Raw genomic sequence first — 24,891 nt, 5'->3', positions numbered from 1 at the left:
ACAGGCCAGAACTTCACAGGCAAAACTCTCCACACCATTGAGAACATGTGAAGGGAACACTTCCATCGGAGGGAAGCAGCAATCATCAAAGATCCACACCACCCAGCACAAACTCTGTTCTCACTGCTGCCATCAGGAAAGGGGTGTAGGTGCCACAGGACTCACAACACCAGGTTCAGGAACAGCTGCTCCCCCTCACCATCAGACTCCTCTACAACAAACTCAATCAGGGAATCATTTAAGGACTCTTTCTTTTGCACTTTATTGATTTTTTTACTCTCTGCATTGCACATTAGGGTTTTTACATTTCTGTACATCGAGCATAGTTTATTCCATTACCAATAAGTGATAATTCTGCCTCTCCTGCATGAAAAAAGATTCTCAGGGTTGCATGTGATGTCATGTATGTACGCTGACAATAAATGAGGAGTTTTTACCTTCTGCCCGTGTCTGCGTGAGATTTCCCCAGGGGTTCCAGTTTAATCCCAGCCTTCAAAACGTACCAGTGGTTGTATGTCATTTGGGTTTAATTGGGCGTCACGGGCTCATAGACCAAAAGGCCCTGTTGCTGTGCTGTATGTATAAATTTTAAAAATATTATATCTGAGGCTGCAGATGTTGGATGAGCTGAAAGTGGAGGTCAGTGGGGTGGAAGATACAGACCTGAGGAACCGTCTCTCCGATCTTCTTAGAGGGGAGGGCGCAATCTGAGCAGAACTCCAAGAAATGGAGGAAGCACAGGAGATGGCTCTGTTGACCACAATGGCGGGTGATTCTTTTCCCTTAAAGACTCGATATAAGATAGATAAAGCAGTATTGTCATGGCATTTGATGAGCTGTTTCTGCCTTAATACTCCCCCAGCCAATGTAGGCAACTTTTCTCAAGCAATTATTGAATTCCTAAGATGCCATATTGAGGTGGGAAGGTTGCATTAGTAATATGGCACCCTATTGGGAGAGATGCATGAAAATGCACTCACTAGAAATGTATTTTTAATAAGGAACAATTTTTTAAATCAAATTTTGAATATCTGTGGGCGCAGGAATGATTTTCAACTGTTCAATGTGTTGGAAGTGGAAAAGAAAATCTGGTTTTAAATAAACGCAAAGCAGAGTCTGCACCAAAGTACAGGAGGTGCACTTTGCAATCTGTATTTGGAAAGGCCAGGTCTGATTAGAGATTGACACCATGGCTTTGTGTGTGGGAAATTGGGTCTCATGAATTTGAGTGAGTTTTATTTTGAAGAGGTGACTTCAACTACGCCTCTGACAAGTCAGGCCAATCTGGTTGAGTGTCTCGACACTGTCCGCTGCAATAGTGTGGATCTCCCAGTGGCCACCCATTTCAAATCCCCATCCCATTCCCTTGCCAACTTGTCTGTCCAAGGTTTCATGCACTGCCAGACTGAGACCAGATGCAAATTGGAGGAACAACACCTCATATTCTGTCTGGGCACCCTCCAACCGTATGGCATTAACATCGAATCTCCAATTTCCGTTAAAATCAACCCACCCCCAATCATCCTCCCCCGTTGCCTTTCCCCCAGCTCTCTCTCTCTCTCTCCATTTTTCTCTCCATCTCCTTTGACAGAGCCAAAATCTAATCTCACCTTTTCTCTTATCATATTCAATTAACACCTTTTGCTGGTCTGGACTCTTCCCCCTGCCATTTTTCTAATTACAACAGGTCCTAGATCATCTGGGAACATGGGCCAAAGAATGATAGATAAAATTGAATTTGACAAGTGCCTTTGGGTAAGTCAAACCGGGAAAGCACTTATAAATGGTGGGGTCCAGGACAGTTCTGTAAAGTGTAAGGTAAAACATCATGAGATGGGAATGTGTAGGGAGTTACCCTGTACAGGGCTGTAACAAGAAGGGGAGGTGTCCTTGTACTCCTGTTAGGTAAAACATCATGAGATGGGAATGTACAGGGCTGTAACAAGATGTGAATGCATCCTTGTACTTACAAGATAAGAGAGACATTGATGGATTGAGAGGCAGGAAGCTAGCAGGGAAAGGATAGCAACAGTTTTAGTCATTGGACAAGTAATGATATGATGATGTTCTAAGCACATATCCAAGGGTATAAAAAATCACCATTTTGCTGATAACGGCAGAATGCATTCTCCGACTAACATGGTTAGTCGCAAGTGTTACAATCCGGTAATAAAGAACAAAGAACCCTGATTTCGACTCAGCCTGGTGTTTGTCTCACTCATTCATGAACAAAGCAGACCTAACAAAAGTCCCATTTATTTTAGCTTCTTCTGAATGTCTTATGGTCTTACAATCCCTCTGCTCCTCTTCTCTGCAATCTCCTCCATTCCTCCAACTATTTGCCCTGATTCTGACCTCCCCTTCATCTCCATTGACCACAATACCTTTAATAGACTAAGCCCCAAGCTTTGGAATTCCCTGTGGAGAGAGAATTCCGAAGCTTGGGCTTTAGGCAATTAAAACTCTCTCATTCATAAAGCTTGGGATTTAACTCTGTCATCTATAAATCAAATTAAAACCTCACTCAGTGACCATGCCCTTGTTCTGTTTATTCATTGCTGAATCAGAATTTATTGTCATGACGTGCCACAAAATTGGCTGATTTGTGGCAGCATAACAGGTAGAAAATTGCGGTTCACTGAATTTTTAGCTATTTTAAATTTATTTTTTAAATTTAGACATGCAATACGGTGATAGGCGATTTCGGCCCACAAGCCCGTGCTGCCCAGTTTACACCCAATTAACATACATCCCTGGTATGTTTCGAACAGTGGAAGGAAACCAGAGTCCTCGGGGAAAACACATGTAGACACGAGGAGAATGTACAAGCTCCTTACATACAGTGCAGGATTCGAACCCCAGTCCCGATTGCTAGCACTGTAAAGGCGGTGTGCTATCCGCTACGCCACCCATGCCTGACATAGTTGTGGGCGGGAGGTACTGAAGACCAGCACCTCCAGTTTAAGAGATGTTTCTATCCAATGGCTATCAGACTCTTGAATCTCCCCTTGTTGCACTATACTGCTTTTTCTTGCACAATGGTAACTGTATTTATTGTCTGTCTATCTTTTGAAATGAAACTTAGGCCCATCGAGACTAGAAGGTCCAAAGAATTATAGAATACTACAACACTGAAACAGGCCCTTCTGCCCTTCTAGTCTGTGGCGAACTATTTTCTTGTCGAGTCCCACTGATTTTCGCCTGACCATATCCCTCCATAACCCTTCCGTCCAAAGGGCTGGTCTATCTGTTGTAGCATTCTATGTGAAACACAAAAGTCTGCAGGCACTGTGGTTGTAGTAAAAACACACTGAAATACTGGAGGAACTCAGGCGGTCTTTCAGTGTCCATAGGAGACAAATATATATTGCCTAGTTCCACTGACCTGCTCTCAGATCATCACCTTCTACACCCCTCCCATTCATGTACCTATCCAAATGTTTCTTCAATGTCAAAATTGAGCCTGAGACTTTCTTCCAAAAAAAATATATGTATATGGTTCTATAGTCTGTGCTAAATTATTATTCTGCCTAGTCCCACTGACCTGCACCCAGATCATTGCCTTCCATACCACTCCCATCCATAGTGTTCTAATTTGTTCTAATTTCTGCTGTAAATAGTGGGCAGAAAAATCAAAAGAAAAGGTTACAGAAGTCACTAGATATTAAAAGGACAAAGAGCATGAGGGCACTTTATCTGAATGCCCGCAGAATTAGAAATAAGGTTAGTGAACTTGAGGTGCAAATCGGTACCCATGCCTATGATTGGGTAGCCATCACGGAAACATGGCTACAAGGTGACCCTAAATGGGAATTAAACTTTCAAGGGTATCAGGTGGTGCAAAGAGATAGACAGGATGGTAAGGGAGGTGGAGTTGCACTCTTAATCAAAGATGAGCTCCAGGCAGTAGTGAGGAATGATATAAGATCTAAAGAGCATAATGTTGAGTCCATTTGGGTAGAGATAAAGAATAACAAAGGGAAAAAATTATTGGTGGGTGTTATCTATTGCCCACCAAATAACAATAGTTTAGTGGCACAGGAAATAAATAGAGAGATAAGTGAGGCATGTAATAATGATATAGCAGTAGTCATGGGGGACTTTAACTTCCACATAGATTGGGAAAATCAAGTTGGTCGTGGGAGTCTGGAAGAGGACTTCATAGAATGCATCCGCGATAGCTTTCTTGAGCAGCATGTTAAGGAACCCACAAGAGAAAATGCTCTCCTGGATCTAGTGTTGTGCAATGAGATAGGTAGAGTAAATGATGTAATAGTTAGAGACCATCTGGCTTTCAAGCTTTGTTGGGACCAAGGTAAACTGCCTCAGGATCTTCGTGATGCCACCATCATCACCCTGTACAAAAACAAAGGCGAGAAATCAGACTGCTCAAACTACAGGGGAATCACGTTGCTCTCCATTGCAGGCAAAATCTTCGCTAGGATTCTACTAAATAGAATAATACCTAGTGTCGCCGAGAATATTCTCCCAGAATCACAGTGCGGCTTTCGCGCAAACAGAGGAACCACTGACATGGTCTTTGCCCTCAGACAGCTCCAAGAAAAGTGCAGAGAACAAAACAAAGGACTCTACATCACCTTTGTTGACCTCACCAAAGCCTTCGACACCGTGAGCAGGAAAGGGCTTTGGCAAATACTAGAGCGCATCGGATGTCCCCCAAAGTTCCTCAACATGATTATCCAACTGCACGAAAACCAACAAGGTCGGGTCAGATACAGCAATGAGCTCTCTGAACCCTTCTCCATTAACAATGGCGTGAAGCAAGGCTGTGTTCTCGCACCAACCCTCTTTTCAATCTTCTTCAGCATGATGCTGAACCAAGCCATGAAAGACCCCAACAATGAAGACGCTGTTTACATCCGGTACCGCACGGATGGCAGTCTCTTCAATCTGAGGCGCCTGCAAGCTCACACCAAGACACAAGAGAAACTTGTCCGTGAACTACTCTTTGCAGATGATGCCGCTTTAGTTGCCCATTCAGAGCCAGCTCTTCAGCGCTTGACGTCCTGCTTTGCGGAAACTGCCAAAATGTTTGGCCTGGAAGTCAGCCTGAAGAAAACTGAGGTCCTCCATCAGCCAGCTCCCCACCATGACTACCAGCTCCCCACCATGACTACCAGCCCCCCCACATCTCCATCGGGCACACAAAACTCAAAACGGTCAACCAGTTTACCTATCTCGGCTGCACCATTTCATCAGATGCAAGGATCGACAATGAGATAGACAACAGACTCGCCAAGGCAAATAGCGCCTTTGGAAGACTACACAAAAGAGTCTGGAAAAACAACCAACTGAAAAACCTCACAAAGATAAGCGTATACAGAGCCGTTGTCATACCCACACTCCTGTTCGGCTCCGAATCATGGGTCCTCTACCAGCACCACCTACGGCTCCTAGAACGCTTCCACCAGCGTTGTCTCCGCTCCATCCTCAACATCCATTGGAGCGCTTACACCCCTAACGTCGAAGTACTCGAGATGGCAGAGGTCGACAGCATCGAGTCCACGCTGCTGAAGATCCAGCTGCGCTGGATGGGTCACGTCTCCAGAATGGAGGACCATCGCCTTCCCAAGATCGTGTTATATGGCGAGCTCTCCACTGGCCACCGTGACAGAGGTGCACCAAAGAAAAGGTACAAGGACTGCCTAAAGAAATCTCTTGGTGCCTGCCACATTGACCACCGCCAGTGGGCTGATAACGCCTCAAACCGTGCATCTTGGCGCCTCACAGTTTGGCGGGCAGCAACCTCCTTTGAAGAAGACCGCAGAGCCCACCTCACTGACAAAAGGCAAAGGAGGAAAAACCCAACACCCAACCCCAACCAACCAATTTTCCCTTGCAACCGCTGCAATCGTGTCTGCCTGTCCCGCATCGGACTTGTCAGCCACAAACGAGCCTGCAGCTGACGTGGACTTTTTACCCCCTCCATAAATCTTCGTCCGCGAAGCCAAGCCAAAGAAAAAAAGAGTTAGAGACCATCTGGGAAATAGCGATCATAGTATGATTGAATTTCTCATTCAGATGGAAGGGGAAATAGTTAGATCTAAAGCTAATATATTATGCTTAAACAGGGGTGACTACCATAGGATGAGGGAGGAATTGGGCAGTGTGGACTGGGAACACAGGCTAATTGATGAAACAGTTGAGGAACAGTAGAAGAAATATTTTGTAATGCTCAACAAAAATATATTCCGGTCAGGAAAAAGGGCAGCAAAAGAGGGAAAAATCAACCGTGGTTAACAAAGGAAATAAAGGAGAGTATAACATTGAAGGCGCAGGTGTACAAAGCTGCAAAGAGCAGTGGGAAACTGGAAGATTGGGAAAACTTTAAGAGACAACAAGGGGTTACAAAGCGGGTAATAAGAAATGGGAAAAAGGATTATGAAAGTAAATTGGCACAAAATATAAAAACAGAAAGCAAAAAATTTTATAAATATATAAAACGGAAGAGGGTAGCCAGAGTTAACATAGGACCCTTTGAGGATGAGAAAGGAAAACTGGTAGCAAAAAATGAGGAAATGGCCGAGGCATTAAACAAATATTTTGTGTCACTCTTCACAGTGGAAGACACGTACAGCATGCCCAAGTGCAGAGTTAAGGATGCGAATGTTACAAAGGAAGTAGTGATGGAGAAACTAATGGGACTAAAGCCAGACAAATCACCTGGTCCTGATGATATGCATGCAGGGGTTCTGAAGGAAATGGCCGAAGTTATAGTTGATGCATTGGTGGTCATATACCAAAATTCCTTTGATTCTGGGCAGGTCCCGGCAGACTGGAAGACAGCAAATGTCACGCCACTTTTTAAGAAGGGATGTAGGCAGAAGAATGGAAATTATCAGCCAATTAGCTTGACGTCTGTAGTTGGAAAAATGTTTCATTAAAGATGAAATAGTGAAACTTTTGGAACGTAAGGGTTCAATCAGGCAGACGCAGCATGGTTTTAGAAAGGGAAGATCTTGTTTGACAAACTTGTTAGGATTCTTTGAGGTTATAATGGGTGCGGTGGATAGAGGGGAACAGGTTGATGTTGTATATTTAGATTTCCAGAAAGCGTTTCTCGGTAAGTTACAGGAAAGTGGAGTCCGGGTAAGTATTTTGGCCTGGATTGAAAATTGGTTGTCTGACAGCAGGCAGAGAGTCGGGATAAATGGGAGTTTTTCAGGTTGGCAGAGAATGGTAAGTGGGATGCCGCAGGGGTCAGTGTTAGGCCCACAACTGTTCATCATTTACATTGATGACTTGGAGGAGGGGACAAATGTGGTATAGCCAAGTTTGCGGATGACACCAAATTGAGTGGAAGAGCAAATTGTAATGAGGATGTGGGGAGTCTGCAGAGGGATATAGTTAAGCTGGATAAGTGGGCAAAGGTCTGGCAGATGGAGTACAATGTTAGTAAGTGTGAGGTTATCCACTTTGGCAAGAAAAATAAAAGAGCTAAATATTATTAAAGGGTGAAAAACTATAGCATGCTGTTGTGCAGAGGGACTTGGGATTGCTTGTGCATGAATCGCAAAAAGTTAGGTTGCAGGTGCAGCAGGTTATTAAGAAGGCAAATGGAATGTTGGACTTTATCGCTAGAGGAATTGAATTCAGGAGTAGGGAGGTAATGTTGCAACTGTATAAGGTACTGGTGAGATCGCACCTGGAGTACTGTGTCCAGTTCTGGTCTCCATATTTGAGGAAGGATATACTGGCTTTGGAGATGGTCCAGAGGAGGTTTACTAGGTTGATCCCTGGGATGAAGGGGTTGACTTATGATGAAAGATTAAATCGTCTAGGATTGTATTCGCTCGAGTTCAGAAGAATGAGAGGAGATCTTATAGAAACATATAGGATTATGAAGGGTATGGATAGGATAGATGTAGGAAGGTTTTTTGAGCTGGCCGGGGAAACTAAAACGAGAGGACACAGTCTCAAGATTCGGGGGAGTAGTTTTAGGACAGAGATGAGGAAAAATAGTTTTTCCCAGAGAGTAGTGAATGTTTGGAATTCTCTAACCAGGGAAGTGGTTGAGGCTGCCTCATTAAACATATTTAAAATTCGGTTAGATCAATTTTTACATGATAGAGGAATTAGGGGATATGGGGAGAAGGCAGGTAGGTGGAGTTAGGTCATAAATTAGATCAGCCATGATCGTATTGAATGGCGGAGCAGGCTCGATGGGCCATTTTTGGCCTACTCCTGTTCCTACTTCCTATGTTCCTATGTACCTGTCCAAATGTTTCTTCAAAGTCAAAATTGAGCCTGCATTCACCAATTCAGCTGGCAGCTCGTTCCATGCTCTCACCACATTTTGTGTGAAGTTTCCCCATAAAGTTCCCTTGAAACATCTCAGCTTTCACCTTAAACCCATGTCCTCTAGATCTTGTCTCACCTAACCTCAGTGGAAAAAGCTTGCATGCATTTACTCCATCTACACCCTTCATAGGCTCTTCTTAATTTAACGTGGACTATTGTAGTTGGTTTTTTTTTCTGTAGTCCCTGTTCAATTGCAGCAAGTAATAATTTTGGTTCATAAGTACATTGTACAATGTGTACGACAATAAACTTATTATCAAGGATGGATAATACTGGACAATGAAGATTTCACTTCCTGAAAATTTTTAAGTGTATTTTATGGATTTTGGGCTGCTGATTTCCAAAATCCCCTTGAAATGTTCCCATCACTTAATGTTTTTCTTGTGATTTCCTGTCACATTTTAAGTTTCCTTCAAGCATACAAAACTGTGAAGTGCCACATGTCATTGAAAAATTCATTTTCTGCCTTCATTCTTGAACTTCTTCCCGGCTGATCTTGGTGCAGTCGGTGACGAACACAGTGAAAGGTTTCATCAGGACATTGCAATCATGGAAAAGCGGTATCAGGGCAACTGGAATCCATCAATGCCGGCCGACTATTGTTGGACATGAGAGGTATCAGATGCTGAGAACAAACGAAAATCAGCGGCAAAACATTTTTAGATCAGTTGAACTAATACAATGTGTCAGCATTATGCGATTAAACGTGCTTAATTCAATAAAAGTTAATTTAATGTTTCTCCAGATTCCTACGTGATACAGCAAATCTGAAATTATCTTTGTGTTCAGCTTGAAGTTATCGATCATAATTTCCATTGTTTTTCAGGAGGCAATCCTTTTTCAAAAGTTTGTTGTCCTTTCTTATTTTACTGCACAAAAGAATGCAAAACCTTGTTGTTTGGTGGATGCTCAAGCAGACATGATAATTGTATTTAAAATTATCAGTATTTGGGATAGAATAGGATTTGGGTAACTTTGGGAGAGAGAACACTTTGAAAGCAATACTTTCAGTTGGCCATTTGCATATACTTCCACAGCAGAATTTGTACATCAAGAAATCTGTTCTAATTCCTGCTGTAAACTGGAAGGTCATATAATTGGCAAGGTGGAGTGAAACAGGTGGGAGGAGTGAGAGGGAGGGGGGGAAGCTTGAGGAGTTGGTTGGGCTGTCCGCCCTGCCCTTCACCAATCACCCCTTAAGCGCAGACAGCTCTTTATGAGGTTTCATTGAATGCAAATGGCAGGCAAGCAGAGGTAGCCAGCTGGTTCTGTGTGAAGCTGACTGACCCCATACGTCTGTGTTCTTGAACTATGTTGCTAACGCACCAATCAGAAGAGTCTTTCCTGTATATGTACATTAGGTGGGGGGGTGGGGGGTGGTGGGATGCTGTAAAGCAACTTTCAATGACTTCTGCCATCATAGTTTCACATTCAGCACTGGCCGAGGAGAGGGATTGTGGATTCTTGTCTCCTGACAGCTCCTGAGCTTCCTAAGTGAAATGCGACGCGGCAGCTTCAGAGTATTTCCCAGAGGCGCAGACACTGCCCTCAAACCTGACACTAATTTCTGCATTTGTCTCCTGGGAGGACCTCAAGGCGCGCATGAAAATGTCAGGCTGTTGTGTTGGATGTGAAGGGGGACAGGAAGGTTGCGTCGAGTCACGGTTCTCCAACATCAGCCACGGCAGAGGTAGAAATTGCATTTCAGTAGTGCCTTTCATTTCCCCGATGTTTACAGCCAATGTTTGTGTGTCATCAGTGTTGATAATGGAGTAAGCACAGCTGGCCGATTATGCAGAGGACGATCCCAAAAAAGTAGGACTATGACAAATTACCAGCAACCTTTTGATGAATGATTTTCTTTGAAATGTAATTGTCAGCTGGCAATTGTTTGCCCTTTCCTGCCTGCCCCTGAGTTACTGCAGTCCTAAATGATTGGGGCAGGTGGTTCCGGGGATTCGATTCACTAAAGGTGAGGGAGCTGCTGATGTCATTCCAAGTCCTGAAGGGGCCTCAGGCACTGAAGGCTTTCTGATCATGATGGAGGTTTGGATCTGGAGCTAGGGTCGCTGATGGATCGAACAGGAGTCTGTGCGGCCGCAGAGACTACGGGAGCGTTGGAGGCGAATACTCGGACACTCAGTATCTCTAAAGGGACTCTCTTTTTCTTCTCTTTCTCCTATTGTTAGGGGCACCGGGCAGAGCTCTTTCTTTGCCTTATGGCAATCAAAAGTTAAAGTGTATCTTGATGAAGGGCTCAAGCCCGAATCATTGGTTATGTATACCCTCCATAAATCTTCGTCCGCGAAGCCAAGCCAAGAAGATATAAAGTACACGGTTTGACCTCCTGAGTTTCTCCAGAGTTGTGTTTTCCCTTCAACCACAGTGTCTGCAAACAGTTTTATATAAACTACAGATGTCTCCTAGGCTACAAACTCCTAGGCCTTTATACCCCTCCCCGCACCCCCCCCCCCCGACTTTCTCATTGGAAGACCACAGTCAGTACAAATTGGAAACTTCTCCTCCTCATTGATTGATTATCAACACAGGCGCACCCCAAGGATGCATACTTACCCCACTGCTGTACTCATCACACACCCATGACTGGGTGGCCAGGCATAATTCGAATGCCATCTACAAGTTTGCCGATGACACCACAGTTGTTGGCAGAATCACTAATGGCAATGAGGAAGTGTACAGAAGGGAGATAGATCAGCTTGTTGAATGGTGTAATGCCCACAAAACCAAGGAGATAATTGTGGACTTCAGGAGGAAGTCAAGGGGACATGACCCAGTCCTCATTGAGGGCTCAGTAGTGAAGAGGGTCAAGAAATTCAATTTCATGGGGTCAACATCTCCGAGGATCTGCCCTGAAGCCTTCACGTTGATACAATCAAAAAGAAGGCTCGCCAGCGGCTATAGTTGGTGAGGTGTCTGAGGTGATTCGGCATGGCACCAAAGGCTCTCGTAAGCTTCTACATGTGTACCATGGAGAGCATTCTGGCTGGTTGCATTACTGCCTGGTATGGAGGCACCAATTCTCAGGGTTGTTAACTAGGCCTGCGACATCACAGGCACCAGACTTCACTCCATTGAAGAAATCTATTTGAGGTGTGTCTTAAAAAAGCAGCCTCTATCCTCAAGGACCCCCAGCACCCAGCCATGCCCCCTTCACTCTGCTACCATCGGGGAAAAAGGTACAGGAGGCAAAAGATGAGCACTCAGTGCCACAAGGACAGCTTCTTCCCCGCTACCATCAGAATCCTGAATAATCAATGAACCAAAGACACGGCCTTACTTTTTGTGCTCTATTATTTTTATTTTTTATATTAATGTTGTAAGATGGTTATAAAGTGAACGTTTACACTATGATGCTGCCGCAAAACATCAAATTTCATGGCAATAAATTTCGATTCTGCTATTATTACATGTAAATAAAAGGAATCTTAAACCTTGAAGTCAAATTATCACGGAAGGGGCTTTAGAGGTGGTGATGCTTGCCTGCCCCTGCTTTCTTTGCCTTTTTTTGGCATAGACTTTGTCAGTTGGGAGGTGCTGGTGAAGAGAGTGAACAGCTGGACAATAGATATTTTTTCAGAAGGTGGGTACCTGGAAAATAAATTGGGGATTTTGATAGACAACTTCAAGTTGAACACAAGGATAATTTTAGATTTGCTGTATCACATAGGAAGTTGGAGAAACATTAATTAACTTTTATTGAATTTAGCATGTTTAATTGCATAATGATGTTGATACATTGCATTAGTTCAACTGATCTAAAAATGTTTTGCCGCTGAGTTTCATTTGTACTCAGCATCTGATGCCTCTCATGTCAGTGTCCAACAATAGTCAGCCAGCATTGATGGATTCCAGTTGCCCTGATACCGCTTTTCCATGGTCACAATGTCCTGGTGAAACCTTTCACCACGTTCGTCACCGACTGCACCAAAATCAGCAGGGAAGATGTCCAAGTGAGAATGCAGAAAATTAATTTTCAATGACATGTTGCACTTCATGGTTTTGTTTGCTTGCAGCATGTTTGTCAATCACCTGGATGCAGTTTGGTGCTCTGTACTTCTCTAAACAAAATTTTAAACAAAAAAAAATAGCGGCTAGCCAAATGCCTTTACAGCGCCAGTGATCGAGACTGTGTTCAAATCCCATGCTATCTGTAAGGAGTTTGTACGTTCTCCCCGTATCTGCGTGGGTTTTCCCCCGGGGCTCCAGTTTCCTCCCACCCTTCATAGGTGAAGTAAAACTTGAATATCTGCAGACACTGTGATTGAAGTAAAAACATAATGCTGGAGAAACTCAGCAGGTCAGTGTCTTTTACAGAGCAAAGATAAAGATGAATGAATAACATTTTGGGCTTGAGCCCTTCATCAAGGTATGAGTAAAATGTGGGCATTTTTGTTCAGGTGCCAGTATTATGTTTTTATATGAGGTCATCAGTGGATATGGGTGGGAGGACAAAAGAGAAAAAATGCTGTGGTGATAGGGGGAGAGGGCAGTGTCTCTGTAAATGGAGTGGAGAGCTGGAGGAAAGGAGACAGAGGAATGGAGAAGAGAGGGAGAATGGGGAGTGACCTAATGGCAACCTTAGAAGTTGGTCGGAAGAAACTGGGGCCGAAATGGCCCACCCACACTCGTCCACCTTCCTGCGTTTTTCCCACATTCCTCCAAACCCATCCTATCCATGTATTCATCCAAACATTTCTTAAAAGTTGCAATAGTAGCTGCCTTATACCGTGCATCTTGGCGCCTCACAGTTCGGTGGGCAGCAACCTCCTTTGAAGAAGACCGCAGAGCCCACCTCACTGACAAAAGACAAAGGAGGAAAAACCCAACACCCAACCCCAACCAACCAATTTTCCCCTGCAACCGCTGCAACCGTGTCTGCCTGTCCCGCATCGGACTTGTCAGCCACAAACGAGCCTGCAGCTGGCGTGGACTTTTACCCCTCCATAAATTTTTGTCCGCAAAGCCAAGCCAAAGAAGAAGCTGCTTTATCCTCCTTCTCCAGCAGCCCGTTCCATACACCCACTACCCCCTGTGTGAAAAAAGGTTCCTATTCAATCACTGCCCCCCCCCCCCCCCCACTAACGTGCTAATGCTGTAATGAGGAGATAATGGGGCCCTTGACATTCAAAGTATTGATTAGCCATTCCATTAAATCCCCTGCAGGAGGTTTAAGGAGCTTCACAGGACTGTGAACTCTGTCATGTTAAACTCAAAGAGTTGGAGCAAGGCTGATTTGCTTTACTGCCCTCCCGCACTGTGGCCTCCTGTAACCAAGGGTTGATCAATGTCCAGCCTGGTTTTTTTATGACACAACAGGTTCTCAGTAAATGCTCAAGTTTTTCACAGAGCACACCGCTGTGGGACTGCATCACCCCCTTTCCTCCATTCTTGTGAACCGTGATGAATGAGCTGGTCTCAGGAAGAATCAATCCAGGGAGCTCCTGCTGGTTCCAACAAATCAGGAAAGGCTCATTGTCTCACCACCATGACCTCAGGTTTCACATCCAGAAATCCAGTACCTTCCTGCTCAGCCCACCCACCGTGCTTTCTCTTTTCAGAGGGACCTGAACAAAATATGCTCACAAGCTAGTCAGCTGACCTTCATTCTCTCCACAACTTTCTGCAGCTTAAACCTACCTCCCTGGCCAAGCAGTCTTTCCCCCATCTCTACAACCTCTCATCAGCTCTCAATTGTTAAATAACTCTCCTCAAAACCACCATGCAAAGAAAAAAGAATTTCAGGGTTGTAATGTGATGTCATGTATGTACTCTGACAATAAATTGGAATAGATAGAGAAACAGACTAAAACCCTCAGCATCTGGCACCTATGGGGATTGGCAGATACTGGATAAGTGAATGTTCCAGTTGCTTGAGACTGCATGTTATGTGATTGGTGAACCACCACTAGGGGGCACCAATTTGAAATGTTCATTTTTTTTAACCTACCATTTATTTTCCATGATTTTTTTTTGCCAGTTGTTTGAATTATGGATAACAGATATTTTATGATAGATAGATGGATAGATAGAGAGGGAGAGAAAAAGATCATCATATATATAAAAAAAACTTTCTAGTTTAACGCCTTATCCAAAATATGTAAGGGTGACCAGGCTATAAATGACCAAGGAAAGGATTTTAGCCTTGCTTCAGCCTTCAGTGACGTCATGGTTGATCTGGCCTTTGATTCACCTCCTGTCACACACCAGCCTGTCCCACATTTCCCTTAATTCACCAATTATTCAATAATTATCTAATTGTGACTTTAATATACTCAATGAAGAGGCTTACTTGCGTAGCGAATTCCACAGATTCACTACTCTCTGAGAGAAGCAGCTCCTCCTCATCTCCGTCCTAAATCTGCTCCCTTGAATCTTGAGGCTATGTCCCCAAGTTCATGGCTCACCTGTCAGTGGAAACAACCTCCCTGCTTCTACCTATTACTTTCACAATTGTATTAACTCTGGGAGAAGTCAGTCCAAAGGTGCAAGTCGATGGTTTGGGTCGCGACTTGTATGAGGACCTGATGCATGGTGACGTACACCTTTGGCCTCCACAAATGCTGCTTGGCCTGCCAAGGTCTTCCAGCATTCTGCCTTCTGTTCCAGCATTGGCAGGTCTCCTTTGTCTTCACACGGCAAAAGTGAAAGTTTTTCATTTTCCCTTTCTCTCTCTTTTTCTCGACCCCTCCCTACCATCTCATTCCCTCTCTCCCTGCCCTTTTCTTTCAGTTTCTTTGGGTGGTAACTGGGAGGTGTTGACTGGCAGGTTATATATCCACCCATATCACTGGCATCAGTGATGTTACATATGCTAGAAGCAGAGGAGTGTGGAGATTTCCAGAAGCTTATGATGGAGATCATAAACATCCATTATTCCACTCCCTGTGGTCAAGGCGTGTGTGTATGCGCGCGTGTGTGTGCACGTGTGTGTATGTGCACATGTGCATGTGGGCATATACACGTGTGTGTCTGTGCATGTGTCTTTTCATGCATCTGTGGGTCTATGCACGTGTATGTTTCCATGCCTCTGTGTGTGCGCGCGCATGCATTGTGCTTGTGCATCTGTGTGTGGGTGTGTGTGTGTGTGTGTGTGTGTGTGTGTGTGTTGATGTACAGTATAATTCTCTGAGGATTGTCTCTCATTTTGTGCCCTTTCATCCGATGGACACACAACTGATATTTTTTATGTTGAATCAGAAATGATTTGTTGGACTGCCACAACTGTGAATGTGATTAAATCTGCAGAAGGTCAGGTCCGTGCTGGAAATCAAAATACTGCCTAGTGCTCGTCCTGGGGGCCTGGCCTCAGACGGTCAACCCTGCTGTCTTTATTTCAGTGCCTACCACCCCTTCACCCTTCTCCCCAGAGGTGTTTACTCTTCCCCGTGGGCTTCAAAAGGTTCAGGGCACCTACTGCTGGCTTTTTTCTTCACTGATGCATCTCCTGATTGATCAAAGTCCTTCCATTGTTTGATGGCACCCAATCCAGCAACCTGAACCTTCCTTCATCCATCTCTTACACACCATGGCTGCAGAACATTCCATCGACAAAACGCACCACAGCAACTCACCAAGGTTTATTTGACAACTTTCTCCCAAACCACCACCTCTACCACCAGCATGGTTAGTGTAGCGGTTTGCCCAATGCCGTTATAGCACCAGCAATCAGGACCGGGGTCCAAATCCCACACTGTCTGTAATGAGTTTGTACATTCTTCCTGTGCCTACGTGTGTTTCTTCCGGGTGCTCCTGATTCCCCCACCCTTCAAAACATACCAGGGGTCGTAGGTCAATTGGATGTAAAGGAGCAACACAGGCTTATGGACCAAAAGGACCTGTTGTTACCATGCTGTATGTCTAAATTTCTTTTTAATTTTAATCTGCTCAAGCAGCAAAGGCATGACCATGTGGACAGTTCCCCTCTGGTAAGTCACACACTATTCAGATTTGGAAATACATTGCATTCCTTCATCACCACCAAGTCAATTTCCTGAAGTGCCCTCCTTAATGACACTACAGAATTATCTTCACCACTATTCCAAGGGCAGCTGGGTGGGAATTCAGTACTGGCCTTGACAGCTGCACCCACTGTTTCATTTGCACTGTTATCAGGCCCCTAGTAAAATAATTTACACAAAGATGCTGGAGAAACTCAGCAAGTCATGCAGCATTCCTGTTCTAGCAGAGATAAGGATACATAACCAATGGTCCCCACCTGAGCCCTTTATTTATTTTATTTTTTATTTTCCTTTTATTTATTTTATTTAGCACGGTAACAGGCCCTTTCAGCCCACTGAGCCCATGCTGCCCAATTATGCCCAGTTAACCTACATCTTCCCCCCCCCCCACCCCCCCGGAACATTTTGAACGGTGAAAGGAAACTGAGCAGGTGGAAGAAACCCCCACAGACACAGGGAGAATGCACAAACTCCTTAGAGACAACGCTAGAATCGAACCCGGTCCCAGTTGCTGGCTGTTACAGTGTTGCGCTGTCATTAATATTAACTATAACTCTACATACTGTGCTGTGTTTATGCTGCTGTGCTATGCATGAGTTGATTAGCTGAACTGCTCACACAACAGCATTTCTCGCTCTACTTCAGTACATGTGACAATAAACTTGAACCTGAATGTATTCTGCTCAGCAGTCCAGGAAAACTTCACCCAAGTAGTTCCGCTAGCAATAGGCTACTGGACAGTAGATGGGTCAGTGGTGCAGAGATGAGCCTCTGTCTTCAACCAATGACACAGAAGTGAATTGCCTCAGCTACTGAAAAGCGGGCGGAGACTTGTTGACGGAGGGCGAGAGTGAGCCTTGCAATCGTGCTCCATCCCACCATTGGCCCTCTGGTCAGTGGGCTGACTTACATTGTTCTATCTGTGGAATTCTCTGCCTAAGGAAGTAGGAAGAAGCTTTTTCCCTGCTGCCATCAGATTCCTGAATGATCAATGAACCAAAGACACTGCCTCACTTTGACTTTTCCTGCACTATTTTTTTTTTGTAAGAGCATTTGCACAGTGACACTGCCATAAAACAACACATTTTGTGATGTGTTCAATGACAACACATTCTGATTCTGGGAAGACTGCCTCATGAAATATATCCAAGACAAAGTTTGATATATTTTTGCATAGTAGGGTTATGTAGAAGAGACAGGCAGGTCGTACTGAGGCCAGCGCTAGATCATCCATGATCAATGGTGGAGCAGGCTCAATCTGCACCCAGTCCATAGCCTTCCATACCCCTTCCATCTATTTACCTATTCAAATTTTTCTTAAATGTTAAAATTGACCCCACAATCACCACCTCAGCTGGCAGCTCGTTCCACACTCTTATCCCTTTTACACAGCGCTTGAAAGCCAGGTATTATTCGCCTTCTGAGCACTGAATGAACACATCGAAGGTGGATTTGGGGAGGGGGGGGTGGTCTAAACTTTACCAACTTTGATCCACCAAAGTAGGTAATATCAGAAGTGGTGCTTATTAATGTGAGACCAGTCTAAAAGACTGCGTCGTGTTGTCATGCTGCTGTACTACACGTCCCACCTCTTTTGCTTCGTGAAGCTAACTTATTGTGTAAAAGGACTTATGGACCTGGCTTTTCTTCTGTGTGAACAAGTTCCTCCTCATGTTCACCTTTCACCCTTAACCAATGTCCTCTCGTTTGTATCTCACCCAACCTCAGTGGAAAACGCTGACCTACATCGACTCTATCTCTGTCCCTCATAATTTTGTCTCCATCTATCAAATCTCCCCTCATTCTTCTGTACTCCAGGAAATAAAGTCCTAACCTGTTTAACTTTTCCCTGTAACTCAGTTCCTGAAGTCCAGCAATATCCTAGTAAATATTCTCTCCACTCTTTCTATCTTATTGATATCTTTACTGTCATTAGGTGACCAAAACTGCACACAATACTCTAAATTTGGCCTCACCAATGTCTTATACAACTTTACCATAACTTTACCTAGCTCTTATACTCAATACTTTGATTTATGAAGGCCAGTATTAAAAAAAGCTCACTTTACAACCCTTTACCGACTCCTGCTACCATTTCTTATGTTTGTTCTCATGTTCTTCCTTTCAGTTCCAATTGATGCCACTGCCGGGATCAAGATGCTCTACGTGTTTGTGGATATCAAAATCGACAGCACACACTTTGTTGACTCTGTTCGCTTCAACTTCCCTCGGGGCTCAGCACTGGGTCTCGTCAGCACCATCCAGTTTGTGGCAACATTGCAGGTAAACAACGGCACGGTTACGGCACCAGCAATCGGGACCGGGATTCAAATCCCGCTCTGAATGTAAGGAGTTTGTACGTTCTCCCCATCTGCTTGGGTTTTCCACAGGGGCTCCGGTTTCCATCCGACTGCTCAAAACGTACCATGGTTGTAGTTCAATTGGGTGGCACGGGCCTGTGAGCTGAAATGGTCTGTAAAAGGTAAAGGTTCCATTATTGTCACATACCATAAGGAAGACACAGAGTTGCCTCTTTGTCCAGATCCCCTCACAGAAATGAGGCCTCAGCAAGGAACAAACTCATAACCCCTGGTTTATAAGGCCAGTGCTCTAACCACTGAGCTACTGGAGCCTCACTAAGCTATTAGTTACCATACTGTATATTTAAATTTAAAGATTTAATTTAAATGTAAATGCATTTTAAATTTAAATGTAAAAGTGAACACCAGCAGCTCTTCTCTGTTACTCCACACTTTCCCTTGGGGCAGGGACCCTTGGCACTGTGGGTGACTGACAAACTCAGTAGGCTCATGGATGGCAACGGAGACCCATTTGGGAACAGCAGACTCTTGCACTGATGGGTCTGGGTGGGGAGTGCACTACATTTCCACAGAGCCTTTACATACACCCAATACATGACCTCGCTGTACTCAACAGTATCCATCGAAACTGGCCACTACTGCAATGCTACTCCATCTCTATTTTGAGCTGGTGTGGGTCAGAGATCCCCATAATTTAGTAGGGATGTTGCATTTCCTCGAATCTCTCCTTGCCCCGCCCCCCGTCATCCCCATCCGTCCAACAGAGCTCAGAGTGGTCAGATCTGGGAGTTGGCTGAATGATGTAGCCTACCCAACGTGGCCAACTGAGTGTAACTAGAGCAAGCAAAGGAAAGGGGGAGGGACTCAAGCAGGTCAGGCAACATCCATGGGGAGAAATGTTCAGTGAACGGTATGGTTCAGGACCCTCAACCAAGATGCTGAAACGTTGACTGGTCATTTCTCAACGGTGCCATTGAGAAGCCAACTTCTCATTTCTTTAAGGTTGCAGCATCTGCATTTTTTTGTGTTTCTTTAAGTGTTTTGCTGCATTGGTCTGGAAGAGGACACTAATGTTGGCTTGCTTGTTCTTCCAGTGTTGAGGATAACTAAATCTTCCCCTCCACCAACTCCAGCATGACTCGCAGTAGCTGTGAAACCCCAGTGTAGAATCAGTATTTAGCTTAGTGATGAGCGCAATGCTGTTACAGCACCAGTGATCGGGACTGGGTTGTCTGTGAGGAGTTTGTACTTGCTCCCTGTGTCTGTGTGGCTCTTCTCCAGGGGAAACGTGCTGGGGGTTGTTGGTTAATCGAGCGGCGCGGGCTCGTGCGCTGAAATGGCCTGTTACCGTGCTGTATTTTTAAAAAGAATTACCCCACTGTGACTCCTTCATTCACTCAGAAACTCAGTAAAGCGAGCCTGTGATTCCAATGTAACCTCAGCATCACACTTTACCTTCTTGTTTCCATGGGATAATCACGGTAATCACCCACCTGCCTCTGGAAACCTTGACTATTCCTAAACTGCATCTATCAGGAGGGAAGTCCAGTGCATGTGAATGAGCTAGGATGTTCACTGCACATTTGCGTCACAGCACATGATCTGGTGACCATTATCTGTGAAGGTCATAAGATAGCAATCTCAAATGTGCTGGATAAACTTGGCGGGTCATGCAGTATCCATAGGAAGTAAAGAGGAACTAACGACTCGGTGTGAAACACAAAAGTCTGCAGACACTTCTTCTTTGGCTTGGCTTCGCGGACGAAGATTCATGGAGGGGGTAAAAGTCTACGTCAGCTGCAGGCTCGTTTGTGGCTGACAAGTCCGATGCGGGACAGGCAGACACGGTTGCAGCGGCTGCAGGGGAAAATTGGTTGGTTGGGGTTGGTTGTGTAATTGTTGTAAAAACACACAGAAATGCTGGAGGAACTTGCAGCGCCCATAGGAAGTAAAGATACATTGCCAACATTTCAGGCCTGAGCCCTTGTTCAAGGAATAAGCAAAGAACAGGAAGGCAAAAGAATTAAGATTGAAAAGTGGCCAGAGGAGCTGTCCAGACCAACAAAAGGTGTTAATTGCATATGATAAAAGGAGAGGTGAGAATTGATTTTGACTCTGAGGAAGGAGACAGAGGGAAAAGGGAAGAAAGAGAGAGAGAGAGAGAGAGAGAGAGAGAGACAGAGTTGGGGGAAAGATGACAGGAAAAAGAAGAAGTGGGTGGGCAGTGGGTTTAATGGAAACCAGAGAAGTCAACGTTAATGCCATCCGGTTAGAGAGTACCCAGACGGAAGATGAGGCATTGTTCCTCCAATTTGTGAGTGGAACCAACGATTCAAGGCTGGGCCCTTCATCAGGTGTATAGGCATACTTGACAAAGGGTCCAGGCCCAAAACATTGGTTACCCTTTACTCCCTGCGGATGCTGAGTGACATGCAGAGTTTCCCCAGCACGTTTGTGGATTGCACTCAACCCCAGCAACTGCAAACTTTATTGTTCAATGGCATTCTGTTCTCAGCACCCTCATGGGCCTGTACATCTCCTTGCCCCTCGAGAGCACCAATCACAGTGCAGGCAGGCAAAGCTCCACGTGCTACAATCCCACCAACCTGCCATCCTATCCATCTTCCTGCAGTCAAACAAATGATGTGTTTGTTGTCAGTAAAAACAAACATAAAATCTGTTTTATGTATGAGCTGGCAACCCGACACCTTTTGTGTTAAGTATAAAAATGTGAACAGAGGCTGGTTGAAGCTGTGTACTTGGGGCATCTCTGTCTGAAGCATTAAAAAAAGGTCTGCTGTGTCACAGCGTTTGATCAATTGTTTCAATAACTGATGACCAACATGAAAAATTTGTTCCAATCCAACCCCGCCCATCCGTCAGCTTGCTCTGAACAACACCCCCCCCCCCCCCAGCACCCCACCCCCACCTCCCCCACCCTCGCAGCCCTGTGAGATGAGTCACTGGGTTTGAGGAGCTGAGCTGATTTCTGTCAATACCAAGGTGACAAGACTAATCCCATGCACAAGTGCTGCTGTTCAGAAGCATATTAATTTGTTAAAGAGGCAGAAATGTGAAGCTAGACATTTTATGTGCTGGAGAAGTGATTGGGTTACACAAGAGGATCAGAATACCTGGCTCACGCAGCAAGAGAACCACCCTAGTTCAATGTCTAACTGACCTACTTTCATTTGGCTCATATCACTCTAAAGTGGTTCTCAAAGGCAGTGTTTCTCAACCTTTCTTTGTCCCCACTTACATACCACCTTAAGTCTCTTCTTTGGCTTGGCTTCGCGGACGAAGATTTATGGAGGGGGTAAAATGTCCACGTCAGCTGCAGGCTCGTTGGTGGCTGACAAGTCCGATGCGGGACAGGCAGACACGGTTGCAGCGGTTGCAGGGGAAAATTGGTTGGTTGGGGTTGGGTGTTGGGTTTTTCCTCCTTTGCCTTTTGTCAGTGAGGTGGGCTCTGCGGTCTTCTTCAAAGGAGGTTGCTGCCCGCCGAACTGTGAGGCGCCAAGATGCACGGTTTGAGGCGATATCAGCCCACTGGCGGTGGTCAATGTGGCAGGCACCAAGAGATTTCTTTAGGCAGTCCTTGTACCTTTTCTTTGGTGCACCTCTGTCACGGTGGCCAGTGGAGAGCTCGCCATATAACACGATCTTGGGAAGGCGATGGTCCTCCATTCTGGAGACGTGACCCACCCAGCGCACCTGGATCTTCAGCAGCGTGGACTCGATGCTGTCGACCTCTGCCATCTCGAGTACTTCGACGTTAGGGATGAAAGCACTCCAATGAATGTTGAGGATGGAGCGGAGACAACGCTGGTGGAAGCGTTCTAGGAACCGTAGGCGATGCTGGTAGAGGACCCATGATTCGGAGCCGAACAGGACTGTGGGTATGACAACGGCTCTGTATACGCTTATCTTTGTGAGGTTTTTCAGTTGGTTGTTTTTCCAGACTCTTTTGTGTAGTCTTCCAAAGGCGCTATTTGCCTTGGCGAGTCTGTTGTCTATCTCGTAATCCCTTACTAATCACAGAGCTCCTATGGCATAGGGATTACTTAAGGTGGTATGAGAGTTGAAAGAAAATGTTTGAAAACCACTGCCCTAAACCTATGCCCTCTCAACTTAACTCCTTTACCCTGGTGGAAAAAGCTTATCCTAGCCCCTCATGATTTTGTACGCCTCTATAAGGTCACCTCTCTGCCTCCTACACTCCAGGGATGTTCTCTGGGTATTGGTCGTTGCTGCCTGGTAACAAAGTATTGGCTGTCTACCCTATCTATGCCCGTCGTAATCTTATACACCTCTATTAAATCACGTCGTCCTCATTTAATCCAAAGAGAAAAGCGTAGCGTGTTCAACCTTTCCTCATAAGACATGGTCTCCAATCCGACCAGCATCTGGGTAAATCTCCTCTGCATCTTCTCTAGAGTTTCCACATCCTTCCTATAAATGGGGCAACCGGAAGTAAACAATAGTAATGGTGAGTAAGTTGAAGTTAAAAGGACAAGCTAGCCAACTGCTCTGTTTCTCAGTTCAATTTAAATTGGTTGTCAAAGTGGATCGTTGTGTCTGCTGACACAAGGGTGCTGGCCAGACTTGCTCCACTTCTCCCTGCCTCTCGGCGGTGACCCTCCGCTGTCTGAATCAGCCTTCCATGTCTCCAGTTGCAGAGGAAGTCCTCCATTTGAGCTTTGGGAAGACCAATGTCATTGACTTCACTCTCCCATCCTCATTGACAAAGGACTGAGCTTCCCCCTCGCTCCCTGACAGGATTGAATTCCCATCTACCTGAGCGATACTTTCAGTCTGGAGCTCAAATCAGAAACCCTGGCAAATTTCTACAGTTGTGTGATGGAAAGCGTGCTGGCCGGCTGCATCGCAGTCTGGTTTGGGGCCACCAAGGCTCCTGAGCATAAAGCCTTGCAAAAGGTAGTGGACACAGCCCAGGACATGGGCAAAACCCTCCCCACCATCGAGAACATCTCCAGGGAACCCTGCCGTCAGAGAGTAGCAGCGATCATCAAGGATCCCCACCACCCTGCACACGCCCTGTTCTCACTGCTGCCATCGGGAAAGAGGTATCAGTGGCACAAGACTTGCACCACCAGGTTCAAAAACAGCTGCTCCCCCTCCACCATCAGACTCCTTGATGACAAACTCAATCAGGGACTCATTTAAGGACTCCTACTTGTGAATTGTATTTATTTTATTTCTCTCTGTATTGCACAGTCAGGTTCTTTATATACAGATCTTCTTGAGTACAGATTTTTGCACTACCAATAAGTGGTTATTCTGCCTTGCCCACAGAAGAAAGAATCTCAGGGTTGTATGTTTGTACTCCGACAATAAATCTGAAATCCTTGGCACCACTTCCACTGCCTGTGACCACCTCTGTACCAGCAACTTCCTCTGCGTGTGGGAATCTGCCGTTGAAATCCATATTCAAATATTCCTCGCTTCCATTCTCAGCTGTTCCACCACCCCATCTTTAAGCTGACATAAACCTGTTCGACACCTTCCCATGCATTAACTTGCATGGCTCAGAGATCCAGGGACCCAGGAGGGTAGTTTTCCCTGAGAATGTGTGGAATTTTCCAAGGATTCTCTGGTGTTTCCCACTTCCTAAAGCCACACTGGCTCAAAGGTTATGGGCTTCTGTTAATTATCTTGTGTATGTGGGTGCCAGGAGAATCACAACGGATTTAATAGGGCACGTAGAAGAGAATAGGTTTTTCAGACGTAAATAGTTGGAAGGAATGACTCGAAAATGGATTAGCTTTGGGGGCTGAATGTCCCCAAATTTTACAATGCCTCGAAATATGGAAACTCGTCTGCTCTTATTCTCCTGTTAACCCATCAGCTGACCTGCACAGAATCCTGGTCTCTCATCCCCTTCTTACCTATGTAACATCGTCTGGGCCTACAACCTTGGAGTCCTCGTGCAGGATAGCAAGTTGAGTCAGTGGAGATGGCGGCCAATACAATGCTGGAATTCATTTCAAGAGGAATAGAATAAAAGAGCAGGGATGTGATGTTGAGCCTTTATAATGCAATGGTGAGACCTCACTTGGAGCATTGTGAGCAGTTCTAGACTCCTCATTTAGGAAAGGATGTACTGACATTGGAGGTTCACAAGGAGAGGTTAATGAAGATGATTCTGGGAATAAAAGTGTTATCATTTGAGGGGCATTTGACAGCACTTGGGCTTTACTCATTTAAAAAAAAATTAGGAGAATGAGGGGGCATCCATTGAATGTTGA

General features: G+C 45.1%; 1 protein-coding gene across 14 annotated transcripts in view; it reads left to right on the top strand.

Moving 5' to 3' along the window:
* The window catches only part of dph1 (diphthamide biosynthesis 1), a 745,916-nt gene that overhangs the window by 470,575 nt on the left and 250,450 nt on the right, over positions 1–24,891 (top strand). For all 14 annotated transcript variants that reach the window (XM_069911783.1, XM_069911789.1, XM_069911788.1 and 11 more), the window contains one exon: positions 18,430–18,584. In XM_069911783.1, the coding sequence (XP_069767884.1) occupies positions 18,430–18,584 (155 nt within the window). The remainder of the gene's footprint in view (positions 1–18,429; positions 18,585–24,891) is intronic.

The sequence above is a fragment of the Narcine bancroftii genome, chromosome 14 (assembly GCF_036971445.1).
Source record: "Narcine bancroftii isolate sNarBan1 chromosome 14, sNarBan1.hap1, whole genome shotgun sequence".
In the NCBI taxonomy this organism is placed as follows: Eukaryota; Metazoa; Chordata; class Chondrichthyes; order Torpediniformes; family Narcinidae; genus Narcine; species Narcine bancroftii.
The sequence above is the reverse complement of the archived record's forward strand: the minus strand, read 5'-3'. Positions and strand labels throughout refer to the sequence as shown.